At 38.7% G+C, this 21828-nt stretch overlaps 1 protein-coding gene across 5 annotated transcripts in view; it reads left to right on the top strand.

Moving 5' to 3' along the window:
• The first annotated feature begins 5654 nt into the window (after nucleotides 1-5654).
• opcml (opioid binding protein/cell adhesion molecule-like) overlaps nucleotides 5655-21828 on the top strand; it is an 859132-nt gene continuing 842958 nt past the window's right edge. For 4 of the 5 annotated variants that reach the window (XM_067971041.1, XM_067971039.1, XM_067971040.1 and 1 more), the window contains exon 1: nucleotides 5767-6321. In XM_067971041.1, coding sequence (XP_067827142.1) covers nucleotides 6107-6321 — 215 coding nt within the window. In that variant the 5' untranslated portion in view covers nucleotides 5767-6106. Of the gene's footprint in view, nucleotides 5726-5766; nucleotides 6322-21828 lie in introns of those variants that run through there. The other variant, XM_067971042.1, reaches the window with a different exon arrangement.

Raw genomic sequence — 21828 nt, 5'->3', positions numbered from 1 at the left:
GACAGTTTTCAACTACAGCCACAGGTAGTTCAAGTAATTAAATGGGAATGTTTTTAAAGGCAAGCTAATCCAAATAATGTGGTGATCAACCCTCTGCTATCCACAATTTTAAGATAATCAAGGCTCCAGCAGTCTGGAGTTGCTGTGCTTATCAATCAATTTTATTGACTATATTACTGGTTGCAAATTCTGAAGGATTTGTAGATCTGACATGTCACATATAGACAGCAAAACAAAGCTTAGGACATTAGCTTTTATCACATTTCACATATTGCTATATTTACCTGTCAAGAAACACTAAACAGAATAATGAGGTATTATTGCACAGGTATATGCAGTCTTGCATTGGTTTGGGTTTGGAAGGGATATATGTGCAAGCTTAGTATCAAAGAGGAGGCATTTAGTTCTCCGTTGACACACAATAGCATTGCACTGGGCAATTGGAGAGATATGTGGATGGAGAATTTGGGAAAGAATGACTTTTAGGAAAGAGAGACTTTATTATTTTCTGAAATTTGATGGAGTGGGAAATTAAAATTTGAATTTTTGAGGGCTCACAATCCTGAGCACATTTTTACATAACTTGTGGATCTCCCATGGCATTGCTCAAGTAAATCGGATGATGCGCTGTTAAATCATGACAGCAGCATAATGGCATGTAATGCATCTGGTATCATTCTGCTGCTAAGCTGGATGTTTGTTAACATTGGCCTGTACATTTAAGGCTTCCAAATCTAATTGCTGTCAGTAAACACAGCCTGAGATCAATCAGAGTTTAATTGTTGTTTGGTGAGGGAAGTTTTGAGATTGAGAGATACTGTAAATTTTCAGCAAAAAAAAGAGCAAGATTGATTTTCTCTCTTTCTATTTTCTTATACTTTAAACACTTTGAAAAGAAAGAAGAAGTAAATTGCATTTATATAGCACATTATTGCATCTTCAGAATGGATTACTTTTGAAGTGCAGTCACTGTTGCTATCAGATAAAAAAATTGTGATGATGGTTGAGGTAGTATTGTTTCCCAGAACATGAGAAGAGTTCCCTGTTCTTCTTCCATGGGATCTTTTATGTTCAACTGAGTAGGGTAACTCAGTTTTTATATCTCGTTTGAAAGGTGGTACCTCTGACAATACATTACTCCCTCAGTACTGCACTGAAGTGTCAGCTTGTATTATGTGTTCAAGTCTAGCCTGGGGCTTCATCTCATGATCTTCTGACTTCGAAGTGAGAGCACTAACAACTGAATGAAGCTGGCACCTAACAGCTGAATTGTGGTATCTGTAATGTGATGAGTGGCCTTAAATATTACGCTTTTAAGTGGTTTAGAACATATTTTTGTGGTGTTATTTAATGGTGGTTGTTGTGTTAAAGAATTATTGTTGTAATTGGATTGTGCCTGTGAGGGGGACACTGACAATTTGATAATTAGTTTTAAATACTAATATGTCAGTGCTGCACTGGGATACTACCTTTTAATATCAGAATGTGAAAATGACATGGTGTGTTTAAAATTATTTCATCTTGTTGTATTCACTGCAGTATAGAAGGCTTTCATTTTGAAATATGGTTAAAATGGCAAAGACAGTGTTGATTTTATCCTTTTCAGATAGAAAGGGTTAAACCTAGAACAACAGCTAAGCAAAGATTTGCCAAGACCCTTTGAAGGGATTTCAAATTCTCAAGTTAATATTAGGGAGGCAAAAATGTATTGATGTAAAATGTCATACACTTATTCAAGTCTCTAACATCCAAAACTGTGCAGAATCAAGTGGGACCGACTACGTTTGTAGTTTTCTCTCAAGCCAGTCCATGCACATGTGTTCTGATTTATCAGTTCTACACCTCTGTGCTCCATAATAATTCCTACCTTATGTAGAAATGTGAAAATTAGTTTCCCTTCATGTCATACAACAAGAGATTTTCTTTTCATGTCAATGTTGCTCCACTGCAGTAGATCAGTGATTGTATCGTTCAGCACTCCAAGCTAATCACTTGATAGGAAGGGTCACAGTTAAACCCCCTCCTGGATGTCATAGCAACCTCTCTTCTCACTGTCCTGGCCTCCATCCTTGTAAATCTTTCAGGATTATTTATGAACCAGTCATGGCAATGTACCTAAACTTTAAAATTAGTAGGATATTACCCATTGCACCAACCTGACCATTTTAAAACTGTGTGAGTTGAATTTTCCCCAAGAGGCCTCTGAAAACCTTAAATTCTTTGTCCAGATCACTTAATTGTGTTGGTCCCCATAATGACTCGGTGAGGCCTCTAAACAATTTCCTTGGCAGTTTAGCCTTAGGGCCTTACTGAGTGAAACTGTCAAATGAAGATCATTTTGTGCTGTGGACATGTGTCCACTGGGAACTCATTTAGCTTTCTTCAACTCATTTGACTTAGGACCATTAAGTGCTTTCAGACATAAAAATAAGCTTATGTTTTTAAAGCAACCCTCCCCAACTTTTTCAAAGGTTTATTTTTAAATATGTAGTGTAAAGCTGTAAGCATTGATATGTTGAAATCCATTGGCAGGAAGTATAGTTAGCTAATGTGATATCATCTTACAGACTCCAGAGATAGATTGCTTTGGCTGCTTCCTTTAAATAGTCCTCAATTGTTTAATCATTATTATTATTTACTAATGTCCAGTTTGAAGCTTCTGATTTCTTTCTTTTCAACCAATTTTACTGTCCCTATGACATTGCTAGTCAGATTTTGCTTTCAGCAGGATCTCAGAACACACATAGGTTAGGGACTGTGCTGCTGCTGTAAAAATACCCCTCTCCTGGGAGAGCTGCAAGCAAGAATCAGAGCTCTATTTCACAGCATTCTGTTGTCCTGTATGTAATCTTAGAAAGCGTGTGCACAAATAGCAAGGTAGCTTTCCTTCCCTGTTCTTACTTTTTTCCATTTCCCAAATCTCCCCCCTTCAACTTGCCCCCACCTACTCCCCTCCCCCACCCCCCCACGCACACTTTTCATCTCCTAGGACAATAAGATATAGGATTTGAATTGAGGTATAACAAAGCACTAGCATTAGATGTAGACTTGAAATTAGATGGATAGCTGTGGTAGCTCTAAACCTGCAATAGAGAGAAGAAAAGACTAATTGTATTTTCACCAAATAAAATGGTACTGATTTTCTCAATATGCTTGAGAATGATTTTGAAAATGATTTCTTCATTTCCTATTGTAATTGGCAATGTGTGCATTATTTGCTTCACCAAAGAGACTTTGGCAGAGTTAAGAATCAAATCATACAGGCATATATATTTGCTTACTGTAGAAACGCAACTTCAAGATGTGCAAACAGACTAGGAGATTATTCTTTTGCATGTGCACAGGTGTATAGAAGTACTTTAAAAAGATGATACCTTGAGTTGCCCTGATGTACTTTGCTTCAAAACAATCAGAAGTTTTAACAATATGCATGGTTTAAATTATAAATTTCATACAAAATATGATTAGCAGTAAGAACTAATTCAGAAGTTCAAACAGGGATTCTGATTATGTCATGATCTAACAGAACAAAGCTTGAGTGGATAATGAATTGTCAAGCAGAATTCAAATGCCTCATAACATCTCTCAGAAATGACTCAAAGCACTTCACAAAACTCTGTTATTATGCAGGTAAATGCAGAAGCCATTTTTCACACAAGAAGATCCCACAATGTAGTGACTGTTATTATGTAGGCAAATGCAGAAGCCATTTTTCAAACAACGATATCGCACAATCAACTTTTCTATTTAGCTATCCGTGAGTTTGTTTTTTCTGTTTTGCTATTAAAGTCAATGATCAATAAAGTTAATCAAATAAAATACAAGAAATTTGTATTATATTGAAACCACATATCTTCAAAGTTGGTAAAGCATGCAGTTATACTATACTGCCAGTTGCTACAGAATCAGTTTTCAGCTAGCAATACATGGTTTATACTGGCGAGCTGGAATCACACACTTAAAGTCAGAAGAGAGCACTGCACATGTATGCTGCCTCCTGGCTACAAAAATATAATTCTGTCTGGGCAGAATAAATGACTTAAGAGCTCAAGTGGGATTGTTCTCACTCTCATAACATTCTACTTTACAAAAACTGTACTTTAATGTATTCAACATGCAGCAGGTTCAATGGATTTAAACTTAATTAACAATGGACTGAAGTTATACTTCATGAGGTGTTAAACTCAAAAGGTGTGAGACGGCCTCACCAAGGGAGTCTCATTCAGACCGGGACCTGACTATGCATTCAGGTTGTCACTTTGTATTCCTGTGAGGCAGAAACCACTTTGCAGTGATGCAAAAGCGATGTCCCAAGTATTTTTAGGTGCCAATTATAAAAATGATGAGGTCAAGCAATTTAAAATGAATCTTTCTCCAAATAAAAACCCAGTTTCCTAAAATATTACACCGTCTTCTATTGTTAAGAGGAAAAGAATAGTCCATGAATAAATGGAGGCTCGTCACTGACAGGACAATTGTGTGCATTTACATTTTTGTTGTTCTACATTGTCTAAAGATAAACTACAGTTTCCATAATGATTAGTGGCATTGGAGTCTGCAAGGAAAGTTGACTCACAAAACTCCAAAATTATCATGGGAATTATTATTTATAGTGTTTGGAACATAGTCAAAATTAGTGACTGTGACAGGTTTGTTAATTTGCATTCCAAACAATTTGTATATTAGAATTTTTTTTTAAATGGGCTATGAACAAATCTTGGACATATCTTTACAGTGCAACAGCTTACATAGCAATTTACAGATGTTGACATGTCTGACATGAAATGATGGTTAGTGAAAGACAGTCTGAAATCGCTACTGGTCATAACAGTATCTGCTACTGCACCAGGAAAAACGTTTGCTTGCTGTCCATCACTGTTTACTGATAAACCTAATGATGGTGGGGGCTTTGAGTTGTGCTTTATTTATCTGAATTCATCTGTGTAGCAACATTGGTTTCCTCAGTAATCTATGCTGCTGCAAAATGATTGTTGCTCATATGTATTAGTGGAAGTCGGTGTTCTTTATCATTAACTGTATTGCAGCTGTAACGAAAAGGGTTGAAAATCAGTGTCTTCTGTTTTACTAAACTCAGAAAGGATACAATTACTTGTGACAAATTTGAGCTGCTGGTCGTATGCCTTTCAGACAGCTGTGGTAATTAAAAAGTTAACATGTCCATCAGCTGTGTGGCTGTTTACAAAGTGGGCTGCTGATAAAGCAAGGGTTAAATGTCATCGCTGATTATTTATTGCAATTGTGGTGAGACGGTTTTAAATGGATTACCTGTTATTTAATGCAATATAAGGTAGCTGTAGTGAGCAAAGGGTTAAATTTCACTGCTGACACGCTGTGCAATTGTAGTAATGCAGGACTCGATTTAAATCGCTGTCCGTCGCAATACGATATTGGCAAATGAAAGATTTCTGTTTCAATCACTGCTGGCTCTGTATTTCAGTCATGTTAATGGATGGCTGAGTATTGTCAATAATTGTTTTTATATATATATATATAAATAAGATTTTTTTTGCTGTGTTTTTGAGTATAAATGTAAGGGTTAAATGGCTCTCCTGCTATGCAGGAGTCGTGGTGAGACGCGAAAGAAAGGGTTACCTGCTGTACATACTAGTGCAACTCCAGTGTGTTGGTCATTGAGGGAGGCGGCTGCCGTGTGACGATGCTGGAATGGGAAGGACTGTTATAGCGGTGCTGGAGCAATAGCCGTGTAGGAAAGCAGTGGCTTTCAACTGATTCTTGTTGTCATCTCTCTCTGTCTGACAGAAGCTTGCACATTTTTTTTTTTGGCTCGCACTGCCTGTGCGTTGCGTTTATAGCAGATTATTTCCTTTTAAGAAGAGAATCCTCTTAAAACCTCGACTTTTCCTCTTGCAATCTCTGGCGATTTGTGACACGAAGCACTTGGGGGAAATTTCCACTCTGCACAGTTTGGATACAGACAGACAGATCTTGGCTTGGAAACAGATTTTTTTTGGATTAATTTTTTTTTTTTTGCTTGGAGTTTGCCTGCACCCGGTTGCTGTTTGTGGAAGTTGCTTTCTTATTTTTTTTTTTGTGTGGCGGAGGCTCGGCTGGGCTCGGACTCGCCATGCGGCTGTGTGTGGTGTTTTATCCGGCGAGGGGGGGCATTGGCCCCGGCACGCGGCAGTTGGCGGGCTTTTGCCCCGGCAGGTGGCTGATGTTGATCGCGCTCAGGTTACTTTTCCTTGTGCCCGCAGGAGAGCCGGTCCGGAGCAGCGACAGCAACTTCCCCAAAGCAATGGACAACGTGACGGTGAGACAAGGAGAAAACGCCGTCCTCAGGTAGGGGGAAAAAAAAAGAAGTCCATCCAGTATATTTAAAATCAAGCACCACGAACCCATTAAATTAAACAGACAATTAAAATATTTTTTTAAAACGCATGAAAAGTTTGACATTTGCTTCGTTTCACTGAATTCTTTATCCTTCTCCACATTACGATGATGTTTTTCCACCTGTATTTTGTCACTCACAAAATTTTGCATTGTCAATATTGCGATGTTTTATTTTTGAAATCCCTAAATATTTTGCACCCTTAGGCATTCTGGAGTCATTCTGTACAGCTCCTATTTTTTTGGTTGTTGATCAGTAATTGTTGGATTAATAACATGAGTATTTGTTGGATTAATAACATGACTCGGGTATATTGGTAAGTCCTTATCGGGTAGGAGGGGAGACAGGGTTTATCCACACTTCGTGCAGATTCCGCCCCCCGCCCCCCCAGGAATTCGACTCTGCAGATAATTTGTATGACAGTCTATGTATTGCTATGTCATCTCGGGAAGCGCATCTCAGGTACAAGTGAAAACTGGTAAATCCTATTTTGCTCACTTTATCTTTCAGCTCCTGTGGACGATGACAATTGTTTTTCTTTAATGTTAATAATATTAATTAGTTATCCAGAATCATGACGTAAATATGCTGAGAATATTTCACGGCTACAAGACGATCCACAGAATAATTTGCACTTCGCTCATATTCTTGGACACTGTCCAAGGTGCTGTCTCTCGGTTTATTTGTAACTGCATTGATGGTTATGGGGACAAGGCTAGGATTTTGTAAGTTTCTTGTGGGGTGGGGCAGAAGGAGGAGGAGAAGAGATACTATTCCGGGGGTAGTTGTCCAATAGTATTTGGATGTATTGTGGGGAGGAATGGGGCATCATACGTGAAGAGTAGGGGGTTATCTCTGGAAAGGAGAGTGTAATGGTGCATTTGCGCTTTTTGCTGCTTTATTTTTAGAATTGTTAAGGATTCTTTCAGTGCAGTTATATTATTGTACTCTGCTGATCCTCAGAATGTCATTGGTATGTAATTATTATTTGATGTATAACATATTCCTCTTAGGAGAGGATCAGTCCAGCCATCGAAGTATTTAGAAAAGGTGGTAGGATATGCTGGTCTGAATGAATTAATAAAGATAAAGGTGTTTGATCTTTGTGGTGTTATGGTCAGAAAATATGTTTGGAAATCCATGTCTGAGAGAAGAGTATCAATAGACCAATTTGTAAACATTGCTTGCACTGTGTAGCCTTAGTATAGAGCACTCCTTCTGTTCAATGTTAGTGATTTTATTAATGCAATCCTTCTCAGAGTATAGCCATCTCGACACAGAGGCACCCTTCAGATGAAAGGATATCTGGGTAAATTATTACCGTTTTTGTTTTATGTGGTTCTGTCCATACGAGTGATAATTGGTAATGCTGTCAATGTCATTAATGCATCAGTTAATAGGGAATTGCCTTTAGGACCTCTGGTGTGATAATTGAGAAAAAAATTGATGCCTGTAATTTTTACTGGTCGATTTGATATTCTATTTTCAATATTCAGAAAAAGGGTTATTAAGTGTAAGTAACTTAGGACTTGTATTCCTATAAGACACAATCGAGAAAGTATGATTAACATTTAATTTAACTACAATCACTGCTTCAAAATAATACTTGTGACTCAATAGGTTGATGATGTTTATTGATAATTGGAGTGTTTGAGACTGCTTGGCTGGTATAGTATCTGCATAGAAGTAATTTTATGTTGAATATTTTTTTCAATCTATGGTACTGCATAAATAAAACAAAGTTGCTCTTAATAACATGCAAGTTGTATGGTTCATAAATGGGTGTATAGGGAGTAAGATAGACTTGTTTGATAACTCTGAATGTTTTCCTTTTATTTCAGAAGGACATTGTTTGTGCTGTGAAAACTGCATTAAAATTACATCTGTGACAATCTCCACCACCACATGTAGGCAGGGAATGTATCCTGTTGTACTCAGCTTACTTGAACTAGTCTCTCTTGATGGTATTATATTATGCCACAAGAAAATACATTTATTCTTTGGATGAGAATTTCAGGCTTATGTTGGGTGACAACTCCAGCAGTGTTAATTTTGCTTGCATAAGGATGCCATTTATATTCGAGACTTCAGTGAAGTAAGGTATTCTCATTTTATGAACCCCAAGGCTATGGAGAAAAAAAATGGTTGTTGTAGGACACAAGATGAACAGCTACATTTAATGTACTAAATATGCTGAAACAGCTTCCATTTAAGAAATTGTATGAACAAAAATGTGTCCTGCCAGGATTGGACAAGCATTTATAGTCTATATGCATGTAGGATATCTCCATCCAAGTTACTGATTGGAAACTGAAAGGATACTTTAAATTGCTCTCCAGTGTTTCAGAATGTTATCAGGTAGTCATTGTAGTCACCAGATCCTAAAGCATTGCTAGCCAAAGGCCAACCTTCCTAACATAACTTTCTGAACTATCAAAATGTGTTTTACCATTGAATATCATTTGGTGTATTCAACTCAATAATTGAGCATCAGTTTCATGAAAATTATGGCAACATGGAATCCCATTATTTTTAATGATGTAAATGTTTGATCAACAAAGCATTCCTTCCAAACAGAGAATTAATGTAGAGTGCAAGTGGGTATTTCTAAGAGCCATGCAAGAAGGAAATAGTTGCACTATCTGCTGTTGACAGATGGAGGTACCTGACACCCATCCATGCATAGGTGCTGTAATGTATGCATGGAACTTTGCTCACTGACCTCTTGAATTGTGGAGAAAATTTTAATTAGTAAAAAGCTGACTATCCCATCACCTCTTTTCTAGCATTACAAATTTGAAGATACTACTGTATGCATCCAGAGGCTTATTCAATTTTACTTTATTTAGTTTAAGAAATGTCTCCATCAACTTCAGCCCAATCACACTGTGAACAATGGAAGATCACCCTTTCAGATGTTTCTATTACTGACACCAAGCTGCCAAATCCTATTACGTTGGTAGCATTATACCGCATAATTTGTACCAGTGTAGTGTTAAAGATGATGTTGGATGAATACCAATTGTCCGGTATAATTGGGCTAAGTGTTTGAATCCTAGGGTAAAGCTTGTTGTTTCAGCATATCTGCCTCAGTCAGAGAACTTTCATGAATTCTTGAACAGGCTCCACATGAGGAAGTATAGATAAATTACCACTGCTCAGTTTACTTGGTTGAAATTATATCTTGCGCTGCGTGATCACAAAGCAGCAATAATGGGGAGTTAATGTATAGACTGCACTGACTCTTCCACTCTACTAAGATACACAATTCAAACACACCCCACGAGGTCTTGGGTTACCTGGCTGAATTTGGGAAAACATGCCCTATTTGGAATGCTAAAGTAAATTTGTCAGTTGTAACTGCAATTGTGAACTTTTCTCTGCTTTTTGAAAATCTAGTTCCTTAGCGTAGCTGGTATTGTACTGAAGCTGTTCTTAGTCTCCAGTTTACATGAGCAGCTCAGCTACGTTGGACCTTTCGGCTTAACATCACAAAATACTGTACATTGCAAAGCTGCTGTTTGGTGTCCAAAAAATTAAAGAATTGTTAAGATTACAGTTATAGAGCCAATATACTGGCCCTGTGATTGGAAAATGCTTTAAAAATGACCATAGTGATCGTTAATGCACAGAAATATTATGTCCATTTCACACCAACTTGATAAAATTGTGAAACCCTGTTAGAGGTTTGGTGGAATTAATAACAAATAAGAAAATGTTTTGAGTTATTTCAGTAGCTTGAGATCCAATACCTGGATTGAAGGTGATATTAGCATCATTTTGGTGGATGGTATGTCGGTAACTGATCCCATGACCTTAATTTGATTATGGGATAAACAGCATTTGACTTACATTTAGGAATTCTTACCAGAAATTCAAATGAGCAATGTAAAATAAATACATGGAGAAATCCAGAGCTATAATTCGATTGGGGAAGGGGTTAGTTTTTAGTTAGTCCTAACCCCATGAAATTAAAGGTTATATACATTGCAAGGAGCTGTCAGTGGGGAAAATGTTCGGAGTGAGATGTGATCAATAAGAGTGAGACAAAAAAATCAAATCCCTTTAAATAGCTGTGTTAGCTTTTATAAGTGTGATGTATCTAAGTAGGTAACATTTTCAAACCAAAACAAGTGAGTCTCACTTCAAATAAGTGAGACTTGAGGTTTGATTCAGTCATCTGTCTCCTGAGACTGAACAAGAGCCTCCGTTGTTTCCAGGTAAGCTACACAGCACATATATACTGCAGGTGACTAGCTTTTAATCTGTTCAAACAAATGAGAGGAGAGTGTTCCATGGAGCTTGTTAAATATCACAGAAACAAATCACAGGAAGGCATGGTCCTAAGAGTTGGCAACATTATTTTACAAAAACAGTCAGAGAGTAGCAAATATATATGATGACCCAGAAGAGTTTGTGTCAACTGTAGAGTTGACTGTTTTATTGGTAACATTGGAAAAAGTGTGACACATGTGAAAAGGGCATAATGGTCTGTCATTATAGTGGACAATGAAATATCATTACATTACAGGCACTGCAGTGAAATTGCTGTTATTTTCTGCAGTAGTTTGTTGGTTTATATCTGTTGTTTCCAACAAAATTCATGCGAATCACAAAATAATTTCCCATTTTTTGTTTTTTTATATTTTGAAGACAAATGTATTACCTTTTTATATTTTTGCTTCATGATTCATATATAGAAAATTTTAGGGGCATTACACGGAAGACTGCTGCAGATAATATGTACTTGTGTTAACTGCTGACAGGAAGCAGATAAAAAGTGAATTTTTTTCTTAAGTGGCTTAGTCTGTCGGCATGTCTGGTTATTTCACTGCCCACAGGACCAATACCATTCATGTGTGAAAAACAAATAATTCACATATATGTGAAATAACACTTACAGCCAGCAGCAGCTTACAATCTTCCAGAACTCATTAAATGATGTACATAAAGCTTGCATTCTGTTGAAATATGTGCTACTTAGTAAAATGAGTAACTCAAGCAAAAATTGTATGGTTTTTAAATGGGTTTGCTTTTTGAGACATTCAAGTTGCAAGTTTTCTAAACTTAATTTAGCACAATTGCTTTTTACTTTTGTGCTGTTGATTTTTCAACTTAACAGTCATGGCATCATCACTGCATACTGGGAACCCAAAAAGAAGAATTTGCAATAATTAACACAAGTTCGGGTATTCAAATTACTTTTATTTTGCACATCTGTGAGTTAATTAGGGTGCCATTTTTTAAAAGTCTGGCAGAAGATTTTTACAAATAGAAAAAATAAAACCAGCATTATCAATTTTGGAAGGAATTTACTTCTGAAGCTTTGATTTAAATAATTGAGGGGGAATTCAGTAGTCTCTGGATCTGTAGGTATGCAGATGTATGGCTCCCAGTGCTCTCAATATAGAAGGCAGCACTGGACACCTTTTAAGTTCTGTTTTGTCAAAGCTAAGCAATGTTAGCACCACATTACCTGTAAGCACATCAATATACTTGGCTTTGTTTATATTTTTCCTCCCTATCCCTTTAAATGGCACCATGGAGCACTATCAGACAGCTGTAGGGAAATCCTCTTGGCATTATGTTTGGGGTATTGCAGAGGTCCAGTGTTGCACCTAAGGCCACTTGAATGTGATTATAGCAATGTCCGAATAGTGTAATTTTCTTCTGTAGACTATTAATATGAGATCACTTAGCACAATGAATGGTGATTTGAAATAAAGGCCAAAAAATGCATTGGAGCGTAGTAGCTTGTAGCCTGTAGTGTGTAGCCTGTAATGGAATGCAGGTTGGATTCCCCTCCCCAATTCCTACCCATTTTGGAAATTCAGCAGTTTCAGCCATACAGCTGTGGAAAAGGAAAATTAAAATGAATTTCTGCAGGGTTATTGCAGGTCACCTCTCAGCAGGTGAAGAACAGCAGTGGTAGTAGTGGGGAGCAGGAAGATAAACCTGACCTCTTGGCTTCTGAAATGTGTAGGGAAAAGGGCGAAGGAAAACTAGAGATTAAAAAAAAACAAGCGAAGAGGGAGTGGTATGTGCACTCATCGGAGGGAAGCAGGCCCATCAAAAAAGATGAATCAGCAAGGAACAAAATCCACACTTACGAAATAAACCAGTGAGATGAAATAACAAGATATCTTAATTGAAATGCATCATGTCCCTCAAAATGGTTGAACTGTTTACTGTTATGAATTTTTTTTTGTTACTGTGCATCATATGTACTTAGTTTAGAGACCAATGTTTCATCAGCAAGACAGGCTAACAAGCAAAGAGCAGAAAAAATTGTCCTTTTTTTCCATTTTTTAACGGAATAGTGTCATTTCCACAGTGTGATAACTTGCCTTCTATTTCTTTTAATTACATGTAGATATGGGCCTGGAAATTGCTCAAGAAATAGCGGTGAGACCAAGAGGGTTCACCTTTATTTCAGGGTAAATGGAAGAGCAGGTTCCAGCGAGCGCGCTGGAGATTTCAGCAAGTGTTCCTGCGAGATTGCTAATATGAGATTTTTATTTCATTCAGATCTATTTCATTCAGATTGACAGCTATCTTCTAAATCATATTTGGTAATTTCCATAGGTTTCATTAAATCTAGTTAGGAATGTAGTCTTAAAATTTTGAGATTGAATGGCCTCGAGCACTATTATAGTCTAATTATGCCGATCACTCTGTAAACTAGTTAAAGAATACCAGAATGTTGCAGATACTGAGGCCAGGAATTTGCTGCAATGTCATTATTGATGACAGTCACTATAAGTAAGACCGGTTTTTTTTCTTTCATTCTCCAGTGCAGATACAAAGCCATAAAGTTGCCTGCAAACTCATCGCTTCTGAGCGGTAGCTCCTTGGATTGCTACAGCGATCCAAGGAGCTACCGCTCAGAAGTGTCCTTTACTCAATTTTTAATCACCGTATATATTTGTAATCATCACCTCAGTCCAGCAACTTAAGGTCTGTAACATTATTAATTACTTTTGATTTATGGCATATATTTAGCAATATTACAAATATAAAAATGATTAATTCCAATCAAATTAGAATGGACTTATTTCATTAAAACTAATATCAGTTAATGTCGTCTTGTGTCTTATAAACTCACTAAGGAGTGATCATCCTATTTGTAAGATAAACCTAATCCAAAGTTTTTATTTACGTGTCTGAAGTTTTTGCTAGCACCTATTGTAGAGATTTTCTTCTATTTAGTTCCAGATCAAACATATCTTGGGTTATACCTATATTAAATCCTACACAATGAAAATAACAATCAGGAATGAACATTAACTGTGAAACTGTTACATCTCTGTCTGTAAATTTAGAAAAATTATCAACTATCCATCCTACGTGCTGTTAGTAATGTCCATTTTAGCAAGAATTCTCATCCCATTGCGATATAGGAAGTGTAATTTTTACAATTTTTAATGAGGACCAGGAATTGTAGCATCCAGAATAAGTAATTCTTACATAATCATAAAATGAACAATGGGTTATTTCATAAAGCAAATTTTGTTTTTAATACCCGTCCAACCTTTAATTGCTGTGCCCAGAACTAAGCTTTGCAATTATTTGAATCAACGAGTGCCTTTCTGCAACAACGCTTCTGCAAGTGGTGATTAAAGTAGCATTAATCCAATAAATTCACGATCACCTCTGATTTGAATGGGGGCGGAGTTTGCATAATCCAATTTTTAGGGTTTTGGCAATGGCTCTAGTAGAGCCGCGCAAATTGCCCGAGAAGCATTGACGTGTTGTGAAAACGAATGTAAATCACTCGCCATAATTTCCTGGAACATCTATGTTAGAATAAAGGCGTACACCATAGATGCGCCATTAGTATGGCACAAGTTTTCAGGAATTTCTGGGCCTAAGTGTTGCATTATGCGATGTATATTCTAGTGATCTTTTGAGATTTGCATGTAGATAAGCCCACCAATTTATTGCAGAAGTAATCCATCTTGTTTAGCACCCATCAGAAAATCCTTTCCCCGAGCTTCTGAGTTAAATCACCTTACTTGGACACATATTGAAGATCAATACATCAATGTGCAATCTTTATGTCTTGCTTAACCCTTAGAGCTTCAGATCCCACATCCAGTCCATCTCCAAGATTGACTCCGCAATATCATCCTCACTCCTGCTGAAACTCTCATTGGAACATTTAGCACTTTAAATTCAATTTTTCCATTTTCCTCTTGTAATAGCCTTCTGAACACCACTTAAGATGAAGTCCAGCTTATCCAGAACTCCATTGTTTGCATCCCAATCCAAACAAAGTCCAACAAAGTTATTATCCGTATGCTGACTGACCTTCATCTGATCCCCATCTCTCTGTTTTGATTTCCAAATCCTTGACCTGCTCTACAAATCCCTCCAAAGACTTGCCCTTTCCTATCACTCCGTCAGCCCCCTATCCACCTGCTCATCGAGTTCTGGTCTACTATGTGTTCTCTTCTCCCTACACTCCCAAGCATCAATGGGAGAGTCTTTAGTTATCTTCTTCCTACTCTCTCCCTTTCACCTTACTTTAGCCATTCTTACCTTCAAACTTCTCCTTCAAACATTTGTTCACCTCCTGTAATTCTTTCCCTCTTGTCCTGGGTCTTACCCAAAAGTGTGAGGCACCTTGGGCTGTTAAGCTGCATTGCAGGATCAATATAAAAGTAAGTTGTTGCTGCTGATATTGGGGTCAGGATGTTAACATGGAATTCCTACTGTGATCAAAAAAGGCTCTTTCTGTATTCAAGGTGGCAGCGGCATACAAAACTGATAGTATTTTCACAATCAGTTCTGAAGAACTTCAAATGTGCGGTCTTCGTATAGAAGTCTTATATGAGTCACTTCATTACAAAGGTCTCAATACTTGACATGGTGCCATTGCTGTTGGAAAGAATCTCATAAGCTGTTCCCTTTTTAGACTGAAAAGTGGATTTGATATTCTTATTTCAAGGGCACATCTTGTTAATTATCACAAGTTTAAAGAAAATTGAATTAGTGCTGTTAAAGGAGAGTTATTACGTTGGATATGTGGTTGGTTGAAATCACATTAGCAGAAGGTTCATAGAAGCATTACAGTGCAGAAAGAGGCCATTCAGCCTATTGAGCCTGTGCCAGCTCTTTGTAAGAGCAATCCAGTTAGTGCCATTCCCCCGCTCTTTCCCCATAGCCCTGAAAATTTTTTCTCATCAAATGTTTATCCAATTCCATCAATGTGGAAAGCCACGATTGAATCTCCATCCACCACCCTTTCAGGCAACGCATTCCAGATTACAACTACTCGCTGCGTAAAAGTATTTTCTCACGTCGTCTTTGGTTCTTTTGCCATTCACCTTAAATCTGTGTCCTCTGGTTCTCGACCCTTCTGCCAATGGGAACAGCTTCTCTTTATTTACTTTATCTAAACCCTTCATGATTTAGAACACTTCTATCAAATCTCCTCTTAACCTTCTCTGCTCTAAGGAGAACTACCCCAGCTTTTCCGGTCTATCCACGTAACTGAAGTCCCTCACCTCATCCCTGGAACCATTCTAGTTAATCTTTACTGCACTCTCTCAAAGGCCTTCACATCCTTCCTAAAATGTTTGTTATTACTGAGTGGATCTGATTGGAGCCTGATTAGGAATGGACCTTTGCAGGGCTCTGTATTGGATCCTTTGCCGTTGATCATTTTTGTTTATAATCTAGAGGAGGGTTTAATTAGAACCATTCTTAAATTCATAGATATGACAAATGTGCATGCTGGTAGTAATTCAGAACAATTCGATAGTTTGTAGTGTAATATAGATGAATGGGTCCATGGGGTTGATTTTCACTTGTCCCGTCTGCTTTAAACAGTGGAAAATTCTTGGGGAGAGGAAAGTGGGAACTTACCTGGATTTATCGGATGATTGGTTCAATAGTCTGATACAGCAAAGGCTACGGGCCCCGAAAACATCCCGGCTGTAGTGCTGAAGACTTGTGCTCCAGAACTAGCCGTGCCTCTAGCCAAACTGTTCCAGTACAGCTACAACACTGGCATCTACCCGACAATGTGGAAAATTGCCCAGGTATGTCCTGTCCACAAAAAGCAGGACAAATCCAATCTGGCCAATTACCGCCCCATCAGTCTACTCTCAATCATCTGCAAAGTGATGGAAGGTGTCGTAGACATTGCTATCAAGCAGCATTTACTCACCAATAATCTGCTCACCGATGCTCAGTATGGGTTCCGCCAGGACCACTCTGCTCCAGACCTCATTACAGCCTTGGTCCAAACATGGACAAAAGAGCTGAATTCCAGAGGTGAGGTGAGAGTGACTGCCCTTGACATCAAGGCAGCATTTGACCGAGTGTGGCATCAAGGAGCACTAGTAAAATTGAAGTCAGTGGGAATCAGTGGGAAAATTCTCCAGTGGCTGGAGTCATACCTAGCACAAAGGAAGATGGTAGTGGTTGTTGGAGGCCAATCATCTCAGCCCCAGGACATTGCTGCAGGAGTTCCTCAGAGCAGTATCCTAGGCCCAACCATCTTCAGCTGCTTCATCAATGACTTTCCCCCCATCATAAGGTCAGACATGGGGATGTTCGCTGATGATTGCAGATTGTTCAGTTCCATTCGCAACCCCTCAGATAATGAAGCAGTCCGTTCCCGCATGCAGCAAGACCTGGACAACATCCAGGCTTGGGCTGATAAGTGGCAAGTAACATTTGCGCTGGACAAGTGCCAGGCAATAACCATCTCCAACAAGAGAGAGTCTAACCACCTCCCCTTGATATTCAATGGCATTACCATCGCTGAATCCCCCACCATCAACATCCTGGGGGTAACCATTGACCAGAAACTTAGCTGGACCAGCCATATAAATACTGTGGCTACAAGAGCAGGTCAGAGGCTGGGTATTCTGCAGTGAGTGACTCACCTTCTGACTCCCCAAAGCCTTTCCACCATCGACAAGGCACAAGTCAAGAGTGTGATGGAATACTCTCCGTTAGCCTGGATGAGTGCAGCTCCAACAACACTCGAGAAGAACCATCCAGGACAAGGCAGCCCGCTTGATTGGCACCCCATCCACCACCCTAAACCTTCACTCCCTTCACCACCGGCGCACTGTGGCTGCAGTGTGTAGTATCTACAGGATGCACTGCAACAACTTGCCAAGGCTTCTTCGACAGCACCTCCCAAACCCACGACCTCTACCACCTAGAAGGACGAGGGCAGCAGGCACATGGGAACAACACCACCTGCACGTTCCCCTCCAAGTCACATCCCATCCCGACTTGGAAATATATCGCCGTTCCTTCATCGTCGCTGGGTCAAAATCCTGGAACTCCCTTCCTAACAGCACTGTGGGAGAACCTTCACCAGACGGACTGCAGCGGTTCAAGAAGGTGGCTCACCACCACCTTCTCAAAGGCAATTAGGGATGGGCAATAAATGCTGGCCTTGCCAGCGACGCCCACATCCCATGAACGAATTAAAAAAAAAAGGGCAATAATAGATTTTAAATGGTAGTGTGGGTACTCTGTATGCATTTTTAAACTGTTAACTGATTCGGGTGGGCTCGATGGCTCTTTCACGCCCTCTTTTTCATGTTTTATATGTTCTCTGTAATAGTAGAGCTTTTTTAGATGTTTCATGTTTCCTCACCAGTGGGTAACTTTCATCTTGTGGGTGAATAAATCTAAGATCTGATAAAATTACCTAAAGGCAGTGGCATTTTCGTTTAAAAATTATACCTTTTTATAGAAAAATATCACAATCATTGGTAAAGACCACTTAAAGCCCTCCTTGTACATAAAGGCCCCCTTCACTGCTTGGAGTTGCTGCTTGAAGAAATAAAACTCCATTTGACAGCATTGTACAGAAAGTTCTTTGATACTTAAGCGTGACTAGCACAAGAAAAGATGCAGGTGAGCAGATTGTATTCACTGTGATCTTGTCACCAACTGTCATTCTGAATACTGCCAAATATATTGAGAAATTTGACAGTTTGTTTCGATGAAGAATTGGCGAAGGATTCCTTTATAAATATATTTCCATTATTAAAAGCCACAAGCAGGAGATTGTTTAAAAGCCAGTAGGGTTTTATGAAGCATTGCCTATTATAATTTCTTTATTAATTGAAAGATTGTCAAGAAATTAGAGTTTTTGAGGTAAGTTAGTTCCTGGAATAGCCAGATGCAGCCTGCTCCCAAAATCATGTGAGGAAATCACAGTTAAGCACAATGTTGCCATCACCTGATATGTCCTCCACCGCCACCCCTCCCCCACCCCCCACTCATTGCTCACTTACTCAGTCTTTCGCTGTCTATCTCACAGCATGATTGACTGATAAGGATCAGCAGTGTGAAAACTGTGGCTTATATTCCTGGAATGCTGAGACTAATTTTGTGACCCTGGAAACTGCTCTGCCTCAGCACAAACAAATATACTGCGGATCCAAAGGCAACCCTTCATGACCTGTATAGCTCAGTTACATCTCCAGATGGTGCATTTATTGGTTGAAATTTTGGGGTGGAAGTGGCTTTTAGTTTTTGAAATTGGAGATCAGGGATTTGATTTCTGTGTCTTCTTTCCCCTGCTCCATTCATGCAGGAGCGTGATGCAATTTCTGCCATTGATGATACCATTCTTGGTGCCATTAAACAGCAGATTTTTCCACCTTTCCCCTCTTACTCTAGAGATCATTCTGCACAGCACTGCATCTTAAGGTCCAGTCCAAAAGTGATAAAGCTTACTCCATTGAGGGCGTTCCTGTTATTTACTGCAACATGAACTTGCCTTGGCAATCAATTTGGTGATGTAGCAGGATTTTTTGGGGGTAAGTAGTTTACAGAACTTAGACAAGAAGATATTTTCAACTGTAGACTCTTCAAGTTATAGACCTAGTTACAGCTCATGAACCCTCTTCCAATTGGGAAGTAGTTACTGTTATGTATTTTGAGTGTGCTTCGAAACCTCAGTCCTCAACCATCCCCAGAGTGTAGGAGCCCAGTCCATTAGTGAGCATCCTAAGTAACATTCTTTTTCCTAAATGGCAGTATCATTGTTCTGTCTCTCACCTTATGGACATGTCATATTTTCAACAGCAATTGTAAGTGCATCTTGATTATTTAAAGGAGAAAATACATAATTAGCCTTAGGTCCCTTCCATTATATTTGCAAAACAAAAATATTTTTTGAAGTTGAATTCACAAAGCTCCTAAGTAAAGGGCCTGTGTAATGTCATCCATTTAATTCTGTAAACATGGAAGCAGAGGCACTGTGGTAATGTTAGCTAATGGAATTGCCTTACCTTAGAGAGCATCTGCTCTATCAATGGATCAATTGCAGATATTTACTTCACTGCCCTCACCCTTATTTTGTACTGAGTATTTGTTAAAAATGCAGCAGCTACCATTGCATCTCTGTTACAGTCACATAAGTATGAAATACAGGTGCAAGAATTCAATTCCATAAATAGCTAATTTTATTATTTTGTCTCATGTTTTTAATAAGATGGGGTTGCCAGGAGCAGGCTTCACATTCCGGATACCACAAAATCTCTATTGGAGAAATCAATGTGGTATGAATGTTTATAAAGGTTATAAAGATTTCTTCATGAAGTCAAATCTAGGCAGTCTTAAGTTTCAGTTATACTGCAGTTGCTGGTCTCAAACTGCAGCCCGTGGACTGCAGTGAACATCTGGCAAACAAAAGTTATGTTGCTAGCTGCACATCCCTTCATGTTGCAGTAAGATCAGCCACAAAGTAGCTCTGTACATGTGTTCTTCGATACGTGAGCTGAGTTTCCCTCTCTTGGGATCTGACTGATTTTTAGGAAAGTATTGGTGTGAGCATTTGTTATCTCAGCCATAAAGGGATTCCTTGCAAAAATTGAAAGTTCACAGGGAGTCCATTGGACTGCTGAGTAGTCTCAATATGTGACTGGTTTGCAGTTATTCTGCAGCTAATGCGAACCAAAACCAACGTAATACAGCCTCGTGGCAGGGATCTCTCACTGTTTGAAACCTGGCATCAGATTGGGATCTTACATTTGAGTTATTCTGTAATTTCTGTGTTGATATATAACAGAAATGACTTCTCATTGCTACTGATGTGAAAGTCAAATATCTGCCTTAAGTAATGTATTTCAGTACATGTTAAATCTTTAGCTGTCTCGAATAATAATCCTCATTATGAACATTTTAATTTATCAAAGCTCTATCGCCTCAAAGAGGGCATTTATAGCAACATTTTCAGATTCTCCTCAGCTGCAGAATAATTGCAAACCAGTACATTGAATCCACATAATTTTGTGAATTGTTTTCAACAAACGACTGTTGAGACATTACTTACCTACACCGTGAGAAAGTAGTTGGGGGAAGGGAGATTAAAGCTGTTTGTCAACTGTTAAGCAAGCCTTCTTTAAACTTGCCTACATTAACATTTCTCTTGTTTAAAAACTGTGACCTTACGATTCCACCAGAACAAATCAGTTGTGAAAAGATTTATAACATATACCTGAGGTGAAAAGAGTAAGAGAAAAGCAAAGTTAAACTAAGAAGCAGCGGTTGGGTTACACTAAGATTGGGTTTTAAAAGCTTGTAGAGAGAAGTATGAAAATAATTCTGAAGGAGGTACTTCCACAATTATGATGTCTTGGCAAAGAATGAGTAGAAGTAGGCAGGAGATGATGCAGTAAGTTTTGATTTCAATGCTGTGGATGCAAGGAGAAAGAAGAATAGGTAGGATGGCATAATTGGAGCTTAAACAAAACAGAAGAGTCAAGTTCAAAAATGCAATGAGTAGTACAAATAAAATAGAGGTAGCCTTAGAGAGTGAGGTGAGAGAAGGGTCACATGTTGGATGAAGAACTTTTTTTCTTGTGCAAGAGGTCTGAGAAGAGCTTCCTCAGAAAGTAGAGCAGTATTGAAGTCTTGAACCAACAAGGGCATTTTTGAGAGTTGTTGAGTGGAAATATGGGTTTATCATGAAATGGGAAACTGAGTTTCATTGAGGAGATGTGGAGTAGTTCCATTGGAGATCAGAAGAGGTAGTGAAGTTAAGAATATTAATTGATGAAGGGCTAAGAGTAGAGCCTTTCAAGGTAAGCAGTGGAGGCCGTTGGTTGAAAAGGCTAAAGACGGAGGAAGCCCTGGAGGAGTACAAAAAGTGCAGGGGGATACTTAAAAAAGAAATTAGGAGATCAAGGAGGGGCCATGAAATAACACTGGCGAGCAAAATAAAGGAAAATCCTAAGATGTTTTATAAGTATATTAAGGGTAAGAGGATGACTAGGGAAAAAATAGGGCCCATTAGGGACAAAAATGGCAATCTGTGTGTGGAGCCGGCAGATGTAGGAGGGGTTCTAAATGAATTTTTTGCATCTGTTTTCACTATGGAGAAGGACGATGTAGACATAGAAATACGGCAGGGGGACTGTGATATACTCGAACATATTAACATCGAGCGGGAGGAGGTATTGGCGGTTTTAGCA

The sequence above is a fragment of the Heptranchias perlo genome, chromosome 33, assembly GCF_035084215.1.
Source record: "Heptranchias perlo isolate sHepPer1 chromosome 33, sHepPer1.hap1, whole genome shotgun sequence".
In the NCBI taxonomy this organism is placed as follows: Eukaryota; Metazoa; Chordata; class Chondrichthyes; order Hexanchiformes; family Hexanchidae; genus Heptranchias; species Heptranchias perlo.
This window is presented reverse-complemented; position numbering and strand designations above follow the sequence as displayed.